General features: G+C 35.5%; 1 protein-coding gene across 1 annotated transcript in view; it reads right to left on the bottom strand.

The window, feature by feature from the left end:
- The window catches only part of LOC149802337 (serine/threonine-protein kinase 31-like), a 73,253-nt gene that overhangs the window by 33,874 nt on the left and 13,266 nt on the right, over nucleotides 1-26,113 (bottom strand). The window contains exons 7-10 of the mRNA XM_089951549.1: nucleotides 20,311-20,424; nucleotides 14,716-14,823; nucleotides 4,363-4,452; nucleotides 97-249 (exon numbers count right to left, since the gene is read on the bottom strand). Coding sequence (XP_089807675.1) covers nucleotides 97-249; nucleotides 4,363-4,452; nucleotides 14,716-14,823; nucleotides 20,311-20,424 — 465 coding nt within the window. The remainder of the gene's footprint in view (nucleotides 1-96; nucleotides 250-4,362; nucleotides 4,453-14,715; nucleotides 14,824-20,310; nucleotides 20,425-26,113) is intronic.

The following is a 26,113-nucleotide window of genomic DNA, read 5'->3' as shown; positions in this document are numbered from 1 at the left end:
GTATCTAAACACTGTCATGAATATATTTTATCAACAGAATGGGAATTTTTATATGACAGCATTATCAAATACATTCTTACAGATGACAATACTTACCAAAGAAATGGAGAAATCTGGCAGGAGAAACTCCACTTTAAGGGTCTGTGGATCCAGAAGAAAGACTTGTGGGTTGATATTTCCATAAATAAAATTATTATCATGTAGGTCTGCTAGACAGGTGAGGGCATTTTTGGCTATCTGCTGCAAAGCCTGAAGAACAATAATATACAAGATGTCTATTAGAAAGAATACCTTTTATACAAGACAAATTTAACTGCTCAGTGTCTATCCTATTGGTTCTACTGATTATTCAGTGTCTATCCTGTTGGTTCTACTGATTACTCAGTGTCTATCCTGTTGGTTCTACTGATTATTCCATGCAAACTGAATAGACTCAGATGTGCCAGTGCATTTGGCAACAATTAAGCATCAGTGCACTTTATGTCTACATATTTAACTTTAATTTCATTTAAGCATGTATGCCTCTAATGCAAACCAAAATGTACAAATATTAAAAATATATTTCACAGGTCATATAAAAGGACTGATGCTATACTTGGAAAAATAATTCCAGCAGTTCATGACAAGAACCTTTCTTCCTTTTAACTGCTGAGTGTTGAAACCCTCTCTCATATTCTTCACCAATAACAAGATTTTTCAAATCAGCTGCTGTGATGGACATCTTGGATATCTTTTGGTGACTATGTCAATATGAAAACCCATTTGGGGCAAGTAGCAACAACAAGATTTTCATGTTGTGGCAGCCATATTGATGCATGATTGGAAATATTTTCCTTTAGTAACAACTAGGTCTCATAGAAAGTATATTAGGGAAGACCCATGTTTATATAGCCTTCAGTTTGGGAGGAATAGGCATAAAATATTTCAAATATTGAGAGTTGATATTAATTTTTGTCATCTAGGACCAAGCAGACACCATGAAACTAATCTGATGCCAACCCCTTGCCAAAATTACTTTACGTTTTGGAGGAATGGTGACAAGATTTTCAAGATGGTTACTATGGTGGCCATACTGTACGTCAGATGAGCACCATTTTAATTTAGACCCAACAAGACGTTTTAACAAGTCTTCTGGTGAAAACCTAATGTTCATATAACTTTCCATTTTGAAGGCATAACAAGATTTTCAAGATGGTTCCTATGGTGGCCATATTGGATATCAGATGTGCACCATTTCCATTTAGGAAAAATTAGACATCATAAGAAGTCTTCTGGTGAATGCACAATGACTATGACCAGCCATCTAGGTGAAATAACTACGAGATTTTCCAGATTGCCAATGTGGAAGTCAGACTGGCACCATGTAAATTTGCTACCACCAAACCATCATAATCTTTCAGTCAGAACCCAATGTTGATATGATCATTCATTCAGAAGTAATAATATAATTTTAAAGATGGCCACTTTGATGGCCATATTGAATACCTGAGCATCATCATTATTCAATACCAGCTAGATATCATAACAAGCCTTTCTCTTTCAGTGAAAGCTCCATTCATTCAGAAGCAGACCTGCAAACCCTAACAAACCTTGTCAGTAAGACAACTGAATTTTTTCCACAAGTTAGACCATTTTTCAGTAAGATGTTACAAAATATCATGTTTTGCTATTGTCGACCTGGAAACATGCATTTAAAAGTCCAGAAGTATGATAAAAGACTGTTGTAGCGATGATAAACATTATGTTCAACTAAAAGGTTTGTCAAGTTTACTTGAACCTTAATTATCTTCAGTATAGTTTTACAAACTACAGTCTCAAATCCTAGTTCAATGGCTTTACTGCTATCTCTCAACCTGATGCAATCTTTAAAACAAAAATTAAAATTTGCATGGCAATGGCAATAATGTTTCCAACCATCTGGCATACTCAAATCAGCACTTAATGTCCACTAATTGTATTTTTTGCTGCTCCTGCTTTTTACTCAAGCAACTGATTATTCCCTTTATTTTTCTGTACCAGTAAAACTTTTTTGGGTTTAGTGTCCTGTTGTTCTAGTTGTTCTAGGGTTTGACGCCATTTTTTCAGCACAAGATAGGCTATACATGGCGGCCAGTATAACTGGTGGAGGAAGAACCCTGGAAAACCCAGGGAAGAACCACCGACCCACGAGAAGCTACTGGCAGGCTTTCCCACTAGTGTCCTGTCATGTGATCACTTGTTGGATGCAATTTTTAAAAAAACCTAAAGCAATAGCTTGATCATGCAGATGTTTTGCATCGTAAAATACAGTCAGTTTAAAGCATCTGAGGTACTTCTGTAGGGTTAGTCTGTTTCCCTAACTCCAATGACTCTAATATGAAACCTGGATACCAATCAAACAGGGACAAGGCAGTATCTGAATTAGACCACAAACAGCTTTAAGTTCCGTAATTTGTGAATAGTAGTGATAACAAGATTTTTCAAGATGTCTGCCATGGTGGCCTTATTGGATTTCAGACTGACACCATTTTCATTTAAGACCAACTAGACATCACAAAGAGTCTTCCAGTGAGAACAACATGTTGATGTGACCCACCCATTCAGGAACAGTAGCTACAAGATTTTCAAGATGGCATCATTTTCATTAGGGTCCAACTAGCCCATGGAATGAATGTTGTGTTTGTAAAATTTCATGGGAATCCTCCAAGGAGTTTAGGAGGCGTGGTGATAACAAACTTGTAATGACAGGTGATAGTAATGGACAAAAGACCATCTATATGCTCTCTTGTCTGTGACCAGTACAGCAAAAATGGAACAACTGTTATACTAGCAAAAATTGGAATCAGGTTCTATACATAGAAATAAAAATATAACAACTGGCACTCCCTGACTTAGGTAAATGTTCCATTCCATAAATCTTTCAGTAAGTCGATCTTTACGTAAGTCAGAATTTGACCCACCCAAGCTATCAGTCACACACTCTATAGACTGTACATGTATACATACTACACTGAATGTTAGATCTTAGTACTTTCCCTTAATATCTGCATAGAGATTTCTAGCCTTTGCTTGGATCATCATTAGGCTTAAAGGAACACACCTTTGTTATGGCCAATAAGCTTTGTCCACCATCACATTTCTTTATATTCATTGTCATCTCCAAATCAATTTTACTAGCATTAAAAAACCTTTGAAAAAATAAAAGAATTTTATGGGTATGTGTTCAATGGCAACTACAAGACAAGAATGAAAACAAACATGTGAACGCTGTGTAAGTTGCAGGAATCTCCTGCAAATGGGTTTTGGTAGATGAAATCTATACATGCATGAAAATCAAATGAAAAAAGGTTAGTAGCGTAACATAAAATTCTTCTAACTAAAGAATTTAATAAATGGACACTTCAGTATTGGGCTTATGGGAAAGGTTGTCCTAGTTTATGGAAGTCAGATACAAGATTATCTCATTAATATGAAGAGATCTTCCTCAAAACCAAACTCATCCAACCTCTTTATCATACAAGGCTGTTAATCAGCACCAAAACAGAAATGAAGCAAAGACATTTCTGGGAAGTGGATACATCATTTTACAAGAAAAGTATAACAGATAAAGGTAAACTAAAATCATTACTGAATGGGCCCCCTATATGATCTCTTGAAGTATAGCACATTTTGCTCCAAGGACTATATTAAGATATACTCTGCAATAAAATGTTCTTGGTGGCACCTTATATATTCAAAGTAGCTCATTTTCTTTCTTTTGCATTACCAAAATATGGAAATGAACCACTGACTTATCATAATGGACCATTGGTTTTCCTCCTATTTGCAATACTAAAATATGGAAATGAGCCATTGACTCATCATGATGGTCCACTGGTTTTCTTAGTTGCCCCTGTGCAGCTGCTAGAGTTGACAAATTCAACAGATGCAAGATCATGTCATTAATAGCCTGTATAGTTGCTAGAGTTGACAAATTCAACAGATGCAAGATCATGTCATTAATAGCCTGTATAGTTGCTAGAGTTGACAAATTCAACAGATGCAAGATCAAGTCATTAACAGCCTTGAATCTTACTCAAAATCAAATGCGGCTTGAATCCTCATGATATAAACTTATTTTCCAAAAGACTTCAGGCTCTACAGTGGCAAAAAAACTATCAATCATCCACAAGATCTATCACATAAATATACTCAGGTCTCACTCACAACAAAAACCATCCCACAAATGAATGATATTGGTATATTTACCCTGTCTGATTAAAATCTGAATAGAAATAGCTCTCAAATGGTAAGTTGTTAGGATTTTATTTCTTATTCTTGACAACAGAGTAGTCTGAACTTAGATATCTCAAACTTGTATTAAGATCCATCCTGACGACTTACCTTGGCATCATATTTCCGACTCCTGACAGCCGATTCCAAAATCTCTCTTCCATCTTGCCAAGGATACTGAATGTATGCCTGTCTTTCATTCTGAAAAACAAGAACAAATCATAGTCTTTATGATTTGATTTTTACTAAAGATACAAACCACTCATCTCCCAATCTGAAGAAACAATCCATAGCATCTAATGAAAAGGCAAACAATACAAGTTCATTACATCCAGTGTTTCCCTTTATGCACACGCACATTTGTGCGTCTGGGACTCAAGCTGGCAAAAACCAATGCACACAATTTGTTGTTGTGCATTTTTTTGACACAAAGGATTCACATAATGTGATCAGGATTTATTTAATATCCAATGCTTTGGATGAGGGACAGCATTGTGTATACTTCGAGCATAGGTATAGTCTGGTTCCCTGCTTCATATGCTCCCTGCATTGCACTCCACTATTCGTACAGTGGTGTGCAACACACGGAGCACATGAAACAGGGAACCAGACTAGCACAGGCAATGTTATGACAGAGTAGCTTCCCCTAATCTCGCAAGCTCTCATGTGATATCCATTGAGCTCATCAAGATGTCATCCAGATGTTCAACGTCAATGCTTGTCGCACTAGAAAGTGATTACCTACCAGATTAAAACGGCCTGGACTAAGAATAATGAGCGAAGAAAGTCAAAGAAGCAGAACACAAAAGAGTAACTGTGGATGTAACTTTAATGAAAAATTGAGAAAATAATTCCCTTGGCTGGAATACGGCATATTCATTAGGATTACCAGTGTGACTTCTGATCGCATGATTGCAAAGACTGCAAAAGTGAATAATCCTTTCGTGACAGGGTTTAAGAATTTTTAAAAATCTGCCCTTGTTCACCACAAGATATCTGGAGAACACATTATCACCCAAGACATTCTTTTACAACAAAGACATCAGTAAACTTATTGAGACAAATGCCTTATTTGGATTAAAAAGTCAGAGGGTCATTGCATATTTTGATGGTTTTTAACTTTGCTGCAATAAAAGAAAGCTCTTAAAGTTCAAGTGTAACTTATTAGAAAGAAGATTAATCATTAGCCATTTTGACTTTTGGATAAATGTGTTCTTGGACGCAGTACAATGAAACCAATATAGTACACATTTTATGGCAGGCAGTAAATAAACTGCCATTTGGTTAAAAAGATTTATCTGGTTTTTTGTATTGGCTTATATGTAATGTGTTGGTCTATAATATTGCTACAAACAGAATATAAGGAGACTGTTAAAAGTACGACTTTAAACTAAAAGAAAAATGAATAAAATTATTCTTAGAATGGACAATGTATTTATTTGTTAATTGTGCATGTTGGTTATTTGTATTTTTTTGAGAGAGTGAAAGAGAGGGAGAGAAAGAGAGTGTGTGTTATGCAAGTTGCAATATCCTATTTCAAGCTGAAAAAGTATGGGTAAGATGAAAATTTGTCAGTACATTTTTGACCCCCATATTTTTTATTTGACCCCCAGTTCTGACAACAAGGTTGTTTTTCTACCCTCAATTTTACACCCCTGGGGGATACACTGATTACATCAAAACAAAATGATAAAGTAAAACCTAATACTGAGTGACTTTGCTATAAGCATAGGTTATCTGTCATTTAAAAACCACAATCTTCATGACAAGATTATATCAATGAACTGTAATGACCAATCTCCTGCTGAACACAGTCTTCATGACAAGATTATACAAATGAACTGTAATGACCAATCTCCTGCTGAACACAATCTTCATGACAAGATTATATAAATGAACTGTAATGACCATTCTCCTGCTGGACATAATGAGCATGACAAGATTATATAAATGAACTGTAATGACCAATCTCCTGCTGGACACAATCAGCATGACAAGATTATATAAATGAACTGTAATGACCAATCTCCTGCTGAACACAATCATCATGACAAGGTTATATAAATGAACTGTAATGACCAATCTCCTGCTGAACACAATCATCATGACAAGGTTATATAAATGAACTATAATGACCAATCTCCTGCTGAACACAATCATCATGACAAGATTAAATAAATGAACTATAATGACCAATCTCCTGCTGAACACAGTCTTCATGACAAGATTATATAAATGATTTTTGTTGTTGTTGTTGTTGTGGGGTTTAACGCCATTTTTCAGCACGATAGGCTATACATGGCGGCCAGTATTAATGGTGGAGGAAGAACCCGGAAAACCCCGGAAAGAACCACCGACCCACGAGAAGCTACTAGCAAGCTTTCTCACATGCCCACATTGGCTGAATCTTAGACTCGAACTGCCGCAGACAGAGGTGAGATGGCAGTGATCTGTAACGAAGAGCGCTTTAGACCACTCGGCCACTCGGGGCCCCTTATATAAATGAACTATAATGACCAATCTCCTGCTGAACACAATCTTCATGACAAGATTATATAAATGAACTGTAATGACCAATCTCCTGCTGGACACAATCAGCATGACAAGATTATATAAATGAACTGTAATGACCAATCTCCTGCTGGACACAATCAGCATGACAAGATTATATAAATGAACTGTAATGACCATTCTCCTGCTGAACACAATCTTCATGACAAGATTATATAAATGAACTGTAATGACCAATCTCTTGCTGAACACAATCTTCATGACAAGATTATATAAATGAACTGTAATGACCAATCTCCTGCTGGACACAATCTTCATGACAAGATTATATAAATGAACTGTAATGACCAATCTCCTGCTGAACACAATCTTCATGACAAGATTATATAAATGAACTGTAATGACCATTCTCCTGCTGGACATAATGAGCATGACAAGATTATATAAATGAACTGTAATGACCAATCTCCTGCTGAACACAATCAGCATGACAAGATTATATAAATGAACTGTAATGACCAATCTCCTGCTGAACACAATCTTCATGACAAGATTATATAAATGAACTGTAATGGCCAATCTCCTGCTGAACACAATCAGCGTGACAAGATTATATAAATGAACTGTAATGACCAATCTCCTGCTGGACACAATCAGCATGACAAGATTATATAAATGAACTGTAATGACCAATCTCCTGCTGAACACAGTCTTCATGACAAGATTATATAAATGAACTGTAATGACCAATCTCCTGCTGAACACAATCTTCATGACAAGATTATATAAATGAACTGTAATGACCAATCTCCTGCTGAACACAATCTTCATGACAAGATTATATAAATGAACTGTAATGACCATTCTCCTGCTGGACATAATGAGCATGACAAGATTATATAAATGAACTGTAATGACCAATCTCCTGCTGGACACAATCAGCATGACAAGATTATATAAATGAACTGTAATGACCAATCTCCTGCTGAACACAATCATCATGACAAGGTTATATAAATGAACTGTAATGACCAATCTCCTGCTGAACACAATCATCATGACAAGGTTATATAAATGAACTATAATGACCAATCTCCTGCTGAACACAATCATCATGACAAGATTATATAAATGAACTGTAATGACCAATCTCCTGCTGAAAACAATCAGTGTGACAAGATTATATAAATGAACTGTAATGACCAATCTCCTGCTGAACACAATCATCATGACAAGGTTATATAAATGAACTGTAATGACCAATCTCCTCCTGAACACAATCATCATGACAAGATTATATAAATGAACTGTAATGACCAATCTCCTGCTGAACACAATCAGCATGACAAGATTATATAAATGAAATATAATGACCAATCTCCTGCTGAACACAATCATCATGACAAGATTATATAAATGAACTATAATGACCAATCTCCTGCTGAACACAGTCTTCATGACAAGATTATATAAATGAACTGTAATGACCAATCTCCTGCTGGACACAATCAGTGTTATATAGATTATATAAATGAACTATAATGACCAATCTCCTGCTGGACACAATCTTCATGACAAGATTATATAAATGAACTGTAATGACCAATCTCCTGCTGAACACAATCATCATGACAAGGTTATATAAATGAACTATAATGACCAATCTCCTGCTGAACACAATCATCATGACAAGATTATATAAATGAACTGTAATGACCAATCTCCTGCTGGACACAATCATCATGACAAGGTTATATAAATGAACTATAATGACCAATCTCCTGCTGAACACAATCAGCATGACAAGATTATATAAATGAACTGTAATGACCAATCTCCTGCTGAACACAATCATCATGACAAGGTTATATAAATGAACTATAATGACCAATCTCCTGCTGAACACAATCATCATGACAAGGTTATATAAATGAACTATAATGACCAATCTCCTGCTGGACACAATCAGCATGACAAGATTATATAAATGAACTGTAATGACCAATCTCCTGCTGAACACAATCATCATGACAAGATTATATAAATGAACTGTAATGACCAATCTCCTGCTGAAAACAATCATTATGACAAGATTATATAAATGAACAATAATGACCAATCTCCTCCTGAACACAATCATCATGACAAGATTATATAAATGAACTATAATGACCAATCTCCTGCTGGACACAATCAGCATGACAAGATTATATAAATGAACTGTAATGACCAAAATCTCCTGCTGAACACAATCATCATGACAAGATTATATAAATGAACTGTAATGACCAATCTCCTGCTGGACACAATCAGTGTTATATAGATTATATAAATGAACTATAATGACCAATCTCCTGCTGGACACAATCAGCATGACAAGATTATATAAATGAACTGTAATGACCAATCTCCTGCTGAACACAATCTTCATGACAAGATTATATAAATGAACTGTAATGACCAATCTCCTGCTGGTCACAATCAGCATGACAAGATTATATAAATGAACTGTAATGACCAATCTCCTGCTGGACACAATCAGCATGACAAGATTATATAAATGAACTGTAATGACCAATCTCCTGCTGAACACAATCATCATGACAAGATTATATAAATGAACTGTAATGACCAATCTCCTGCTGAACATAGTCAGTGTGACAAAATTATATAAATGAACTGTAATGACCAATCTTCTGCTGAACACAATCAGTGTGACAAGATTATATAAATGAACTGTAATGACCAATCACCTGCTGAACACAATCAGCATGACAAGATTATATAAATGAACTGTAATGACCAATCTTCTGCTGGACACAATCAGCCATGATTTTTAGGCACAATATGCATTTCAACACTGCTATGAATCATTGAACTACAAAAACATAAAAATATCACCAACTTTTGTAGCCATAATTACTGAGTAGAAAGTTTGCCGCCAATTTTTCCAAACAGAGATGCATACAAAGCATGGGGGAAAATGTGGAGTCTCTTGACTGGTTTCAATAGATTTGTAAGATATTCTTGTATGATGAAGATCATAAAGCTGACTACTGCAAACAACCCTTATAGTTCCAGAGTCATCAAAAACCAATTACAATTAACTCTCCCCCTCTAAAGTTTAGCTATTATGCTTTGATCTGGTTCACATATTTGTATTTGTTTGTTTTGTTGTGAAAATAGCACTATACCAATAATGTCATATTAAGATAACTAACTTCTCACTCCGCTTTCATTGTAAGGCAAAGAATACTGTCTTAAATCATTTGTATAGTATGTAGTGACCAGGGTTTATGAGATATTTTATCCTGTTCTACTTCATGTTCACATTTATTTAGAAGGGTTTATCTTGATAAATTGGTTCCAATTGTTTTCTTTTAACTTCTTTGAATGTTTTGATAATATTGCCACTATTGAGGTGCTGTGAAACTCTACTACAAACATCTTTTTTCTTCCCCAGACAAGTAAATTATTTCATTTGTAAAGGCTGGTTTTAGTTGTTGCTTTCCTAATGTTATGGTTACTGAAACCAACAAGTGGCCAAATGTGCCGTGGTCACAGATCTCAACATTTGTTCGTCTTATCAGATCTGTTACATCCTTCTGTTTACCAAGTTGATAACATTTATTATTTGTGTCATGGGTTTTGGATTTGGACTGTAAATAAATTTATTCAGTAATAGGTACCAAAGTTAATTTTACAATTTACAGACAGAAAAGGTGTTACCTTCTAGTTAACATCATAATTTATATGCCATAATGCCAACAAACTATAAGTAAAACTCTGATATAATCTGTAATGTTTACAATGATGTATTTTAGTGGCATATAATTTTTATACAAGTATGCATGTAATATTTTTAAAAGAACTATGAATAATGAACAAAATACCAACTTTTATGAAGTAAAATATTTCTTTAATAATAGTTATCTGATCATAGTATCTTAGGAGAACTACTACTACCTCACAAATCCAGCCCTTCCAAGCAAACCTTGCAACCAAAAGAGCTAAAAGTTACCTGTCAACATAGGTAGCAGTTAAATGTTACCTGATCCATTAACCTCATACTTAAAAAGTTAAGGGAGTTACATCCCCTTATCCAGGAGAGGTCATCTCTGATCCCCTAAGGTACATAAGGCAGCTTCTAGAGGTAACCTGGCTGGAGAACAGACTCCATACAGAGATGCTCCCAAGATTTTATCATAACGGGTGATTTACCCCCTTGTTACAAAAAAAAAAGCGGGGGGGAGCAGAACAAAAAGGAGGGGTAGGAGGAAACAGTCATAGTTCAATATTTACTCAATACTTTAACATCCATCTCTCTTCCTACTATACTCTGTAAGACCCCTAATGAAATTAAAATCTTTAAAAGATGTTGCCACTAGCATTGTTCAGTTGTGTGAACCCCTTTTCAGTCTGCTGACTGATGGGCATATACATAACTAGCTTATCCAGCTGCAACAAGTTCAAAAACTTTTCTTTGTGGTTGTTATGTAAAGTTTACCACAGTTGACAGGTATTGTCTTTTAGATCCAAAACAAGATTCTTGACTAACATGACAAAGTTTCACTTTCTTGAATCAGTATTTTGCTGACTACTATGCCAGATTTTGTATCTCTTCCATAATGATGTATTAGGATCTTTAGTAAATTAATACAATAATCCACTTGTTCAAATAAAGATCCTTACTTCTTAATTTCATTTTGGGATTCTTATTTAAATTGCAACCTACATTTAAACTGCCTGTATTTTAATTTGGCATGCTTGTCTGCCTTTTCTATATTAAATTTTAAAAACCCCACTGAAATGAGGATTTGATCAGCATGCAATCTGTTTTTGTCCCTACAGAATGTAAATCTGGCTCATATTTAACACTATTTTCGGGTTCAAAATTACTCCCTGTTATTTCCACTAACCAATTTCCTGATCCAATAATCTGATACACTTCCTAACTTTCAAAATAAATTGCCTTATCACTATGATCAGCTGGAATTTGCCAAATGAAATTGATATCTACTGATGAACCACGCTAAGATCCAGCCATTTTGGGTCTTCTAGAAGGTCCATTTCATAAACATGCATTTGTAAAACTTCCTTGATGCAAGGTTCAAACTATGACAAGAGTGATTGTTATGGGGCCCAATGTGGCAATCAAATTTCATTTAACAATCATTCAAGTCAAGTCAGAATACCCAGATGTGTAAACAGTTATGAAAAAAAATACGTTGCAACAAGCGCTATAATAATTCTTCTGGCTTGTGTTGTGACAAGCACTTTAAGGGTGAACAACTTAAAAATTGTATAATATGCATAGTACATTTTCGCATGTGACCTGAAGCTAATTTGCAGGAATTCTCACACATCACTGCTTTCCATGTACATAAATTCTAACAAAATGTGCATTTCTGCTCCATATGCACGGGTGTGGCTTCTGTAAGGAAAACATTTCCTTCCTGCAAACCCAGTGAAGTTGGGAAGCCATGTTCTTTCAATGCTGCCAAAAGACCAGGAAGATAACCTGTTGTGCAGAGGTGATAAGCCCCACAGGACTAGCTGAACTGTTTGTGAAGAAGGCTCCTGGAGGTAAATGTTGGAGGATGTCAACTCGGACCTTCATCCCATGGCTTGTATAAGATCAGCTAGGGAATAGTTTTGCTTGAATGCAATTCATGTTGTGACTGCCTAACTTCATTAGCCAAGAGGCACTGAAAGTGAAGCGAATAGTCTTTTTGATCCAGGATATGAGTGCCTGCATTGAAATGTGATCATTGCTCTCCTTGAGAGATAATAAGAGGTGGGATCTCACTCAATGCCCACCTTGAGATATAATAAGAGTTGGGATCTCCCTCAATGTACTACCCTGGATCTTTTCAGGGATCACTTCAGAGGGCTCATTGAGTCTTGTAAAATACCTTGAGATAAAGTGTCCAGAGTGGACAAGGGTTGCACCACAAATATTTGAGTGCAGTGAAAGCCAGGGCAATCATGAGTGACACTGACTCATTCTGTTGGAACTGCAAATAGTTCAGGTCAACGGATAAGGCATGTATCTTACTGATTCTGTCTGCCATCACTAACTAGTACGAGCAGTAGGAAGCAGGTCTTACGTGAGACCTAAAGTTCATACTGTCTTATGCAGCCTGGTGAACACCCATGATGGATTCTACTTTGGGCACAGGGGAAATGCCTCTGGATGCATGAAATCGAAATTTGACAGAAGATTAGATTGGTCATTGTTTTGTCTGACATCCTCTCTTCCATGGTAACTTCCATGCCATACACTTTAGTGTGCCTAGTACTGCAACCCACTGACTATGGGTCCATGATGGCATGAATATGAAGAATGACAACCTAAGCAAGCCACACGTCAAGTGGCTGTCAGTCCCATGGTTCCAGTGTTTACATAGCTTACACTTGGTCTTGCCAATGGTCTAAATCTGTAGGTAAAAAAAAAAGAGCAGACAATATATACAGGAGTAGCTCAGCATGCATCCTGCATTATGAACTCAGAGTGTACATGCAGAGCAATACACAATGACAATTTACCAGTAAAAGAGTGCACACGGCAGCTGAAAAAGGTAGAGTATTGAAGTGTCACAATTAATACTTATAAAGTCAATGCTAAAATATAAATTCTAATAAAAGTTCCCTGCAGGAAAGGTCAACAGATTACCTATACAGGTAAAATCATCAAAGTCTTCCTCATAGAAACTACAAAGCGGATGTTATGACTAAACTATGCACAGAAAACTGACCTGTATGTATCTGGCCAAAGCAGAAACTATACAGCAATATAAATGACTTTTCTATACCACATGCAATACCTGCACATAAAGCTATAGCAATGTGAGGGGATGCACTAGCGACACATGCAGGTATGTAAAAAGGGCATCTAAGTGTGAGAGGGTGGCAAAGTTATAATTCTGAATAAAGAAAGAAACCTTTGTCAATGAAGAAAGAAGCAAGAAAAGTTGGAAAGATGAGATGGAGCAAACTTCAAAGAGATCACTCCAACAATTTGCTTTAAGGTAGAAAATTAAAAGCATACTTGTATGTGGACTGCTAGGCCTCTCTGTCTGTAGAGAGCATGCTCCTTGGCAGTAACTTGATCATTTACAGTATTTGATGCCAATTCCTGTATCAAGGTTAGATCACTCTGTTTAAATGCCACCTATGTGAGGTGGAAACTTTTAGCTTTGAAAGTTTACGTTGGGAGGGCTGGATTTGTGAGGTAGTATTAGTTCTCTTAAGGTATTATGATCAGGTAATGTAATTTAAGAATATGTACAGTAATTATGAGTATTAATCCTGACTTGAATTTTGACCTTGAAAATGCACCCTCCTGCATATGCCTACAGTGACCACCTGTCTTCAGCAACCACTTTTTGATGGCAAAAGGCATGGTCCCTGAAGACAGGTTTTACTTATTTTATCACATCACCATCCAACCAAAATAAGATTACTACTTCATCTATGTAATTCAAGTGGCATGCTTGTGAAGATATTTTTTCAACATACAGAAAAGTTTCAATTATTAAAGTCTGTTTAACCATTCTACCATATGTTGCTGTATCAAACATATTTATTTTGAAGCAAAGGAGTAAACTGTTCCTTACTAAGCCGATAGTTTTTTTTCCCTTGAAAGTTAATTTTTAGTGTCCAAGTAGAATTTAATGTGAAACTCATCGGGCAATTTCAGTCCAAAGCACATTACTTGTACATAACACCTATTGACTAGGGTAAATTGTATACTTTCTATTATGCATACATGTTAATCATACCTAGTGAATAGGATAAATTATATCACACATATTGACTAGGTTAAGTTATACCACACCTACAGAATATGATAAATTATATCACACCTATTGACTAGGGTAGATTATATAGTCTTATTTTATGCAAAGACCACAGGAATCCATACACTCCTGAAAAAAATGCTTTTCTTACCTTGGAAAAAAATACAGCTTGCAAAGATTTTGTGGCATGATTGTAACGCATCACTTGGGCCATAAAATCCTCTTTTGAACAGCTTTCTTCACTTTTAATGGTAAATTCCTGTAAAAGAATGAATTAAAAGAAAAACTTACAGTAACTGTTGAAATATTAAGCAAACCTTGGATTCCACTTTGTGATTCAAAGTGAGCCAGTGTTACAGTTGTCAAATGCTTGCAGGTTCACGTCTTGTCAGACAAGCTGCTATGGTTTGTCTACAAGGAAAGGCAACTCACTGCCTCGCTACTACATAACCTTTAAAATGCTGGTGTGCCATTCAACCAAACACACACCAGAACATCAAGTAGGACAAAAGAGTGGGAGAAGTTACTTATCCCTCCAGAAAAACAAGGAAGAAAAGAAAGGGCTTGAGGGACAAAGTCTAAATATTATTTTCATTCACAAATATATAATGAATTGACATATCAATAAAAGTTTTATTGTGGGCAACTAAAATAAATACATTAGAATGCTTAACTTGTGATTTGATATTAAAAACACTGCTGCACATGTATTTTAAGATGTATTCATAAATACAGTCCTGTTGGTGGTAAAAACTGAGGTAATCCAAGCAGTATCAACAAACAGCCTATACAGAATTTTAAAGACAGCATTTTCCAAACAGCTTTACAAAAGTATTAAAATTTATATCTATTTATTTCTTTATGACTTATTAGCTTATCATTCTTTAGTTTCTTGGATTTATAATTCCTGAACATGTTCATACTGTTGACTCTGAGCAATATAACCAGATATACCATTCAGTTATTTCAACACTTTCACTGGCAAATTACTCAAATTAATCCTGTCTCAAATGTCAATTTGCCACACAAACCAACCCATACAACACACTGGATAATAATGTAATTACATTCAGCAGCACAGCTTCCAATCAGGCCATTTACACAGGACAGATAAAAGGATGTCTTTGAGCCATTTGCATGTGACAGATAAAAAGGTGTCTTTGAGCCAATTACATGTGACAGGTAAAAAGGTGTCTTTGAGCCATTTACACCGGACAGATAAAAGGGTGTCTTTGAGCCATTTACACCGGACAGATAAAAGGGTGTCTTTGAGCCATTTACACAGGGCAGATAAAAGGGTGTCTTTGAGCCATTTACACCAGACAGATAAAAGGGTGTCTTTGAGCCATTTACAAAGGACAGATAAAAGGGTGTCTTTGAGCCATTTAGATGTGACAGGTAAAAGGGTGTCTTTGAGCCAATTACATGTGACAGGTAAAAAGGTGTCTTTGAGCCATTTGCACTGGACAGATAAAAGGGTGTTTTTGAACCATTTACACTGGACAGATAAAAGGGTGTCTTTGAGCCATTTACACCAGACAGGTAAAAGGCTGTCTTTGAGCCATTTACACCGGACAGATAAAAGCGTGTCTTTGAGCCATTTACATGTGACAGGTAAAAGGGTGTCTTTGAACCACACAAGTTCATTCTATAAATCTGCTGCACTCTAGCACACTTGAGCCCAAGGGATATCTTCACTCATGTGTTAGAACCTAGATAATGTGCTTCATAGGATTAATGATAAACGTAAAGAATAAGGGTGGGACTCAAATCCATGTTTCATTCAAATTCAACAAAGGAATAACAAAATTGTTCACATGCATTGAAAAGGTGGCTTCTAGGTGCAACAATTCTAGTATTTCTAGTCACTTTTACATCTGCTAGTTTGAGCATGTGTGTGAGCTGGACTTTTAACATAACTTTAATAATTTTTTAGTCATATCGATATAATGTCTGCAGTTTGGCAGTTTAAAGTTATGTCTAGCACTTGGGTATCATGCAGCAGACATGTAGCATCATGTCCCACCCAGTCACATTATCCAGACACCAGGCCAATTAGTCCTAACACTAACCTCCTAATGCTGAGTGTCAAGTGAGGCAGCTCTTGGTACAGTTTTTATAAGTCTTTGGTATAACTCAGACAGGGTTCAAACCTGCGACTTCCCACATCAGAGGCAGATGCTCTAACCACTCAGGCCACCCAAGCAATTGTTAGTTTGAGCCCTGCATCCACAAACAATATGTAGATCAGATAAGTGTCCATTGGTAATATCACCCTATCAACAAGTATATGTCAGAGATGGCTCATGACATCATTTCACATAGTCTGACATATAGATAAGTGTCCATTGATAAAATCACCCTATCAGCAAGTAAATGTCAGAGATGGTTCATGACATCATTTCACATTGACTGACATATAGAGGGGTCCTGAGTGGCCGAGTGGTCTGAAGCGTTCTCTGTTACGGATCACTGACATCTCACCTCTGTCTGCGTAGGTTCAAGTTTCAGATTCGGCCAATGTGGGTATGTGAGAAAGCTTGCCAGTAGCTTCTCGAGGGTCGGTGGTTCTTTCCGTGGTTTTCCTGGGTTCTTCCTCCACCATTAATACTGGCCGCCATGTATAGCCTATCGTGTGCTGAAAAATGGCGTTAAACCCTACAACAACAACAACTGACATATAGATAAGTGTTCATTGATAATATCACCCTATCAACAAGTATATGTCACAGATGGCTCATGAAATCATTTCACATTGACTGACATAGAGATAAATGTCCATTGATAACATCACCCTATCAACAAGTATATACATAGCTGCCAACCTTCCAGGCTCACAATTAGTGAAAATAGGGATAAAAAGTCGTGAATTTGGACATGAATTAGTGAAAAATATCATGACTATAACTCCATCCACTCTGACTACTCCATCCATATTGACCGTCAATACCACACTATATCAAGTTCGCAATATAAAATTAAAACACTACATATATGCAGAAATATTTATTTATCAACACATGATACTGTGGCAGACTTCCTCAACTGCTTGATCGTAAATTTGTTTTCTAAACAGTTCAGACTTCTTGCCTGCTGGTTGATCTTGATGACTAAAATTGCTGACAAAGTTTCTGCAGCTAAGGAGGCTCTAAAGTCTGTCTTAATTTTCCTCAGTAGAGAAAATACTCTTTCACTGTCACTGTTGCTGTGAGGAATGCACAGGAACTGCAGCACTTTTGGTTCTTCCACAGGAAAATTTGGAAGCGATTTTCGAGTCCGGGAACATTTGTCAGAACAAATGTTTAGCATGGTCTCCAGGTAATAAAGGTAGATTGTGTTCGACAAAAAAACACACAAATAATGCTTCAGCGTTGGTAGCCTGCAGGTCTTCCTCTGCGATGGCACACTGAGTGCAAAAAGCATGATGAATATCAATGTATAATGGCAGAATATTCCAAATTAAACTTCACTTTCTGAGTAATACATTTCTTTTTCCTTGGTGGTGAAGACATTTTCAAGATCTTACATGCCATGCTGAACTGTAACTCAAATCAGTGTTGGTGATGCATGCGTGGAGCAAAATTCCGGTTAGGCCCCAGTTTCTCTCAAAAGCATTTGTAAAAGCATTTGTAAAACTGCTCTTATACATACAGATTAAAATAGGCTAAAATGCTTGCTACCGGGCCAACTGTACTAATCAGCTGTAGATCTACTAATATCACAGCCAGCAGTACTGGACAGTTTCAGCAACTGCGAATATCACGAGTAGCACTTAATGGGAAATCAGTTATTTTATTAAAGATTTAAAATAATTGAGGATTGGAGAATTCATGAATTTTTGGCTTGCAGAGTGAATCTGTGAATAGCTGAAAAAGTCGTGAAATTCACACCAAATTTCGTGAGGGCTGGCAGAAATGGCTCATGACATCATTTCACATTGACGGACATATAGATAAGTGTCCATTGGTAATATCACCCTATCAACAAGTATATGTCAGAGATGGCTCATGACATCATTTTACATTGACTGACATACACATTTATGGGTACTTAAAAAGTTTCGGTATAATGTATCATATCTATCATATCTTGGATAAACAAGAGTTGATAACAAAATTGATTAGACTGGCAATGTCTCACTTTTCCAATAATAAAAAATAAAATTGATTATATTGCTTGTTGCATGTCATTAAAACCCTTTAATGGGAGCCACAAATGTTTAATGCATTCTTTCATGCATTTTATTTTATCCACAATTAATAAAATGAAAGCATGTTAATTAAATAACATTTCAAATACTTTTAAGTGCATTATATTTACATAAATGCACATGTGCAACCTTACATTTCAAGCTTTTATTTATGTCCCAATTTGCCCATCAATGATTAAGATTTGCCTTCAAGAAATGGCTTTCGTTTTAATTTATCTTATTGGAGCAGCATAAAACAAAATATTCCATGAAAGAAAAGTTGCATATTTCTATTTTAGAATGCTTATGTCATTTAATATAGTTTGTCTCTGTATCAAGAAATGATCCTAATAAAGGTAGTAATCCACTTTAACATAAAACTGCAAGTTTTGGTTTCTAATGTTCTGTAAGATCCCTTTTTCTGCCTCCCCTCACTCTTTCTCAATTGCAGTTCAGCAAGGTGTACACACACACACACACCCTGAAACGTAATTTTACCAGTGAAAAAGTAAAAAAGAAATAATGCAAATGAAATACAGAATGAACACAAATGAAATGATGAATGCAATTTGAAGGAAATGAAGAATGCCAATGCAAAACACACCACACAGAATGACAAATGAAAACAAAATGAAAAAAGACAAATGCATTATATTCTTATTTATGGTAGATTCACTGGCATCTTTTGAACTGTACGCATTTTCTATTTTATTAAAGCACACTTATAATGAGACAAGGCATGTAAGCAACAGTTTTCTGTGTACTATTATCGAATATGGAAATCGCAACTTTGGTAAATGCATTCCAAATGACGAAAATCAAAGAAAGTGACAAACAAAAGTAAGAAATACAAAATCAGAATGCATTTCTGAAACCATAAATGAAAAATGAACAGACGATAGCTCAAACACAATTATGAATGGAACAAAAATGAAATACAAAAGAAATGTAGATTTGGTAAAATTGCTTGTTTCAGAGTATCTCTCCATATATTCCTTACATTTGTTGCAAAGTATTTATAATTCGTATTGTAATGATACATACAGATGCTAAATAATCCGTCTACTTGAACACTGTCCTTGTTATTAATCAGGTACAACAATATTGATGTATTCCCATTTCAGGTCTATGGGATAATAATAGTGATGTTTTCACACTCCAGGCCTTTGCTGAACACCGTATGGGATAATAATAGTGATGTATTCCCACTTCACGCCTTTGCTGAACACCATATGGGATAATAATAGTGATGTATTCCCACTTTAAACCTTCGCTGAACACTGTATGGGATAATAATAGTGATGTATTCCCACTTCAGGCCTTCGCTGAACACCGTATGGGATAATAATAGTGATGTTTTCACTCTCCAAACTTTTGCTGAACACATTACCTACACTTAATTTATATATTTCTGCTTTGCTGAAGGTAATAATCTAAAGTAAGTATCCACATCATCTGGTACAATATATTACTATTTATTACCATGAATAAGATCAGAATTATCAAACATCTGCATAACTGATTTGGGTAAATTTCTTCTGAAATGAAATTTCATACCTGTAGATTAACAATCATTCCATCAAACATGGTTTTGTATGTGCCTGATCTGTAGCCTTCTTGCAATGTGTAATGGTCTATCTCACGCCCAACTTTCACCAGGCCCTGCCACAACTGAAATAAAACAAGAGTTGTATGCATCACATAAATTTATGAGTACAGTTGTCCCCTGACACATGTGATTTCAACTTGTGCACCTACAACATTAATGTGATTTCATAAGAATTTTTTAATGTTATATTTATTTTAGTGAAGATTAATAAATAATGAAATTATTTGCCAAAACCACCAAATAATTATGATTCATAAATGGCTAAAATTAATGGCATTAAAATTAAATGAATTAGGTATTTTCAATGAAAACTGAAGGGCAGTTAAAATGAATGTACTTAAGTCAAATGAACTATTGTATATACTTGCACAAAAGCATTTTCATGCAAAAGCCAACTCCCCTCAAAATGAATAGGTAAAATATTAAAAAGTGCCTGACCTGCAAATAAGCAGACTCCAGCAGTATCGAAAATCTTGTTCCATCTGAATGAATAGTCTAAAATGGCTAAAATGAATGGTATTAAAGTTAATTGAATTACTGAATATACTTGTGTATAAGCCCATTCATATGGGGTTTCTGTAGAGAAGGACATGGGGTTCATGATAAGCAGGTAATCTTGTCTTTAGCTATTTAAAATAACAATATATACAGTATGTAGTCAACAAGAAAACTTAAAAATGTTTAGACCTTGTCCCACGGATAAGCCAACCACCCTTCTTCAAGGTTTTTATTTTTTTGTAAATTAATCAGCTTATATGCAAGTATATACAGTAGTCCCCCAAATGAACAGCCCTCTGACCAGCGGCCTCCCACTTTTTATGCCAGAATTCCTTGGCACTGATGCATTTATATTTAAAAGTACCCATCAAGAAAGGCCACCCCTCTAATGCAACCAGCATATTCGTGCAAAAATGTAAAATTTACCCCTCACAAGCGGTCACATTTTATTTTAAGGCCTGTGCAGTTTGCATCTGAACTTGATGCACGAAAGGAGTAAATATAGTACAAGAACGATGTTATCATTCCAATTATATTTACAAGTCTCAGATTTGATGAAGGAAATCTGACTGAACTTTGTACAGAATTCCAAGGATGTACAATTCTGGGTTCAAGTCTTGGATTTGGCAAATGTGGGTATGTGAGAAAGCCTGCAAGTAGCTTCTTGTGGGGCAGTGGTTCTTTCCAGGGGTTTCCTGGGCTCTTCCTCCACCATTAATATTGGCTGCCATGTTTAGGCTATCGTGTGCTGAAAAATGGCATTAAACCCCACAACAACAACAATTCTGGGAACATTAGACTTTCTTTCCTTAAACAGACAATTGTAATATTAACATCATTCAGTTTGTCACAAGACATGGATTTTGTTCTATTTTTAGTTTCTTGATGGCTGGTAATAGACCTGGTTTGTTATCACTGATATATAAATCAACAGTGATATATACTCTGGTGATAGTGTAATCAGATACATCCTCAAACTATCGAAACAGGACAATTGTAGAATGAACATATGAACTGTCCAAACGTAAACATTTTATTGCTGAGATTGTATCAGCTTGAATAAAGTAAACAAGACCTCTTACAATTAATCCTTTTGCAGATTTCTATTTGGAGATATCTTTTACTGGCTCTTCATTGTTCCCTCTCACAGAAATCTCTTTGCAGGTTGAAAAAGAAGGTGACATTGATCTGGTTAACATGTTGGATGATACATTTTTCTAAGAACTTCTTTCAATATCAATATTGTTCTTAAGTTTCTAACACTTATATCCCAAACTGAAACATCACTCTTGTAAAAGCTGACCTGTACCAGCAACTGTTTGTGAACAGACAAAGACTGGTCATGTGATCATGTAAAACTGGGTATAAATTTTCTAATGATTTCCATCATTATAAACAAGGCTGCTTTTAAAATTTTATTTGTGATTGTTAATTCTATTCTTATACAACACAATTTTGCTGGAAGCCAAAATATCAGTAAATGTCAGTTTGCAGCAGTCTGTACAACAGTACTATATATATATATATATATATATATATACACTAAAGCTGTTACCCAGTATTACATGATCACGTGACCAGTCTTAGTCTGCGTTCGAAACATTTGCAGTACATGTCTATCTTCATTACAAGGTTAAGTGACAAAAATGACAAAAAATGTTCAAAATTGAAACAATGTGTCCAAAAAATGTATCGTCCAACAGTAACTTTAGATCTTCTACATGCAGACTTTGCCACCTTTAAATTTTTAAAATAAGTTTACATACATGTGTTTCCACTAATGATAGGACAAAAATACCATTTTCATAGCTGACAACTGCATATCTTGTTTTGTTGCTGGAATCTACTGCTTTTGAGACACAAAGAATGTATTTTTGGAGAAAAAAGATCATGTTATTTTGCATTATATCCCCACATTACAGAAACTGGCGGAAATCAGTCAACTGGTGCAATGATCTGTGTAGCTGAATAACAGCATTTAGACAGCTGATATTTGTACACAAGCTGTTAATTTTTTAGCTTAAGGTGAAATTCAAGATGTGTTAGGAGGTGTTACAAGTAATAAAGGGATCAACAGTGGTCCATGGTGGCTTCTGAGCCTTTGAATAAAAACTGGCTAATCTTAGGCAGAGGCAAGATAAAAGGAAACCAAAAAATATTTTGGCAGAAACATTTGTGTAGAGATTTCAGTTTCTGGTATTGTTTAATTGTTATTTCATTGTTCAAGATGATTTTTGAGAAATATTTAAGGGCAGTTCATATGTTTTATCAAATTGCCAAAAACATGTGCTTTCTCCAAATGCAAAGAAAACCCTCCACAGACTAAGAAATACGAAATTTGCAAATGCATCTCAAGTCCAACTAAGAAATGTTTTTCTTGGGATCAAGTTAACTTAGTACTGGTGAGTAGTCAGCAGCCATACAAAAAATGAAGTTTGAACTTTCTTGCAGGCAAAGTGTTGTTGTTTTATCATTGACATGTTTATTATTGAAACAGAGAGGACATTCTCCATTCTTTGCAAAATAAAGTGGTTCATAGGAAAATCTAGTCCAAAAGACTATTGCTAGTCTGTTAAGTTGTTGTTGTTGTTGTGGGGTTTAACGCCATTTTTCAGCACGATAGGGCTATACATGGCGGCCAGTATTAATGGTGGAGGAAGAACCCGGAAAACCCCGGAAAGAACCACCGACCCACGAGAAGCTACTGGCAAGCTTTCTCACATGCCCACATTGGCTGAATCTTAGACTCGAGCCGCCGCAGACATAGGTGAGATGGCAGTGATCCGTAACGAAGAGCGCTTTAGACCACTCGGCCACTCGGGGCCCCTAGTCTGTTAAGTGTAAACTGCTTAATCCCAATTAATGTCATCAGTGGTATTCAGTCTGTGATCGTGCTAAGGAAACAAAAATTACTTTTGGATTTTAGTTATACGTCTTTGTAGTGATCAATGAGATATACAACTCTTCCTTTTTTATTTAACTGTCTCATACTGACCTGTATTAATTATTATCAACACATTTTCTTAATATGACTCATGTTCAAAACTGGCTCTTTTGTTGTAATATGAATAGAATAGTGTTGTCTTAAACAAAGTAACAGAGAAGATGGAAAATTAAAAAGTTTTTTTTACAAATTCAACAAATAATTCATCTCCCAAAAATTTAAAAAGAACTTACAATATTGTGAACTAAATGCCAAATAGTCCTAACAGTTCTATCACAAGTCTAAATTGAATTCCAGTGGTCTTCAGAGACATTCCAATAGTGAATCTGTTGATGTGCCTGTAGTTTTGAACGTGCTAATATGCCAATGGTCTGAAAAGTGGCTATGTGCTAACAGTCTTTTAATGTATCACAGTAACATAATCCAAAACGTCCTTGACTGAATTCACTATAATTCCAAATTAATGATTAATTCCAAGTAATAATAATGAGCTTCTTGTAATTCCAGTGAATAATTCAAAAAAACAAATCCACCCAAATTAAAAACTGAACAGTGCAAATAAGACTGATTCAGCTTTGGATGTTAAGGTAAGAATGAGCAATTTTTCAAGTAAATAACAGTAACATAAAAAGCTAAGACACAATAACTGAACCAGGATATAGGACAATCTCCTAAGACATTTCAACTTGTCAACAAGTTTTAGGAATTTCCAAGTGAAAAACTTAGTCTTCTAGACTCAGATTCAGATTCAAGTAAACATGTTTAATTCCAGTAATAATGATCTGAATATTAAATCTAAATTCATAGAGAAATATTATCTATGTATTATGCTGTTTATAAAATAAATGTCACTAGTCAGGTACACCATTAGCTTGATTTCTGACAAAGATTAATTACAAAGTACATATATAAATAACATATAATCACTGAGAAAAGCCAACAAATACAAATTAAATGTACATAACAGACATTAAGGCAAAAACGGAGCTTTTTTTTTAATCCCCTATAATACATATAATTTATGTTGATAAAAAATATACTGGTTTACTGGCTTGATGTTCTGGTTCTGTTACATGAGTGTTTCAATTAGTTTTCGGATGTAGACTTTTGTACCTACATTGAAATTTAATTAATCTTCCAAACACTTTCATTAGAACCTCTGTGTGTGTGTGTGTGTGTCTGATTTGGATTTTTAATGTAGCTTTAACAATTTTTCAGTCATATTGCTAAGTTGTCTACACTGTAGCATCAAGCTGCAGACATGTAGCATGATGTCCCACCTAGTCACATTATCCTGACACCAGGCCAATCAGTCCTAACTACCCTTTTAATGCTGAGCACCTAGTGAGGCAGCTCTTAGTACCAGTATCATTTTTATAAGTCTTTGGTATGACTCGGCTGGGGTTTGAACCCATGACTTCATGCATCTAAAGTAGATGCTCTAACCACTAGACCACCCAAGCGGTCTTCATTAGAACCTGCAATCAGATTTTGACAACAGTAAACAAAAATTAACTAAAATTAACCATGAATCAAAATCCCTGAACCGATTAACAAAAAACATACAAATTGGTCACTTCTAGCCACACTATCTACCTATGGATGCTCTTTAAAAATTCAAACAATTTTCAACTATTAAGTATGTGATAGCCTTTATTAACATTTGAGATCATTTCTTAAATAGCTGTATTCTACAACAGATTTATGCAGTGATATGAGCTGTTTGTTTTGTAAACAAAAGCTAACTTGTACATGTTCTGGTTTATTTGTATATGTGATAGTATCATATTATATACTGTACTGAGGGCAACTATTGTGATGTGTATTTTGATATAAAGTGGCTGACAATACCACCTCTATTTGCTACCAGAAAGAAGCCAAACTGCTTACTATGGATGTATGATAATCGATACCTGCACTCTGGATGTACGACAATTCCTTCACTGCATAAGCAATGCTTTTAATTATGATACTCATTTATAATTTGTAAATATAATCGTAACAATTGATACAATATATACTAATCAGCGGCCTGATCTTGACATGGGGCCCTCAGTAATGGACTGCTCTTAAGGCCCTAACCTTTAAAGATCACTGATATTTCATCTCTGTCTGTAAAGGCTTGAGACTCGGGCTTGGCCATTGTGGGTATATGAGAAAGATTGCCAGTAGATTCCTGTGGGTTGGTGGTTATGCCTGCGGTTTTCCTAGATTCTTCCTCCACCAAATATACTGGCAAACATGTATGGCCTATCATGTGCTGAAAATGGTGTTTAACTTGTAGCATCAACAAATATTCTTGGAATAAT

This window comes from Sinohyriopsis cumingii, chromosome 3 (assembly GCF_028554795.1).
Source record: "Sinohyriopsis cumingii isolate HCF-2022 chromosome 3, ASM2855479v2, whole genome shotgun sequence".
Lineage (NCBI taxonomy): Eukaryota > Metazoa > Mollusca > Bivalvia > Unionida > Unionidae > Sinohyriopsis > Sinohyriopsis cumingii.
Note: the sequence above shows the minus strand (reverse complement) of the source record. Positions and strands in the feature narration are given on the sequence as shown.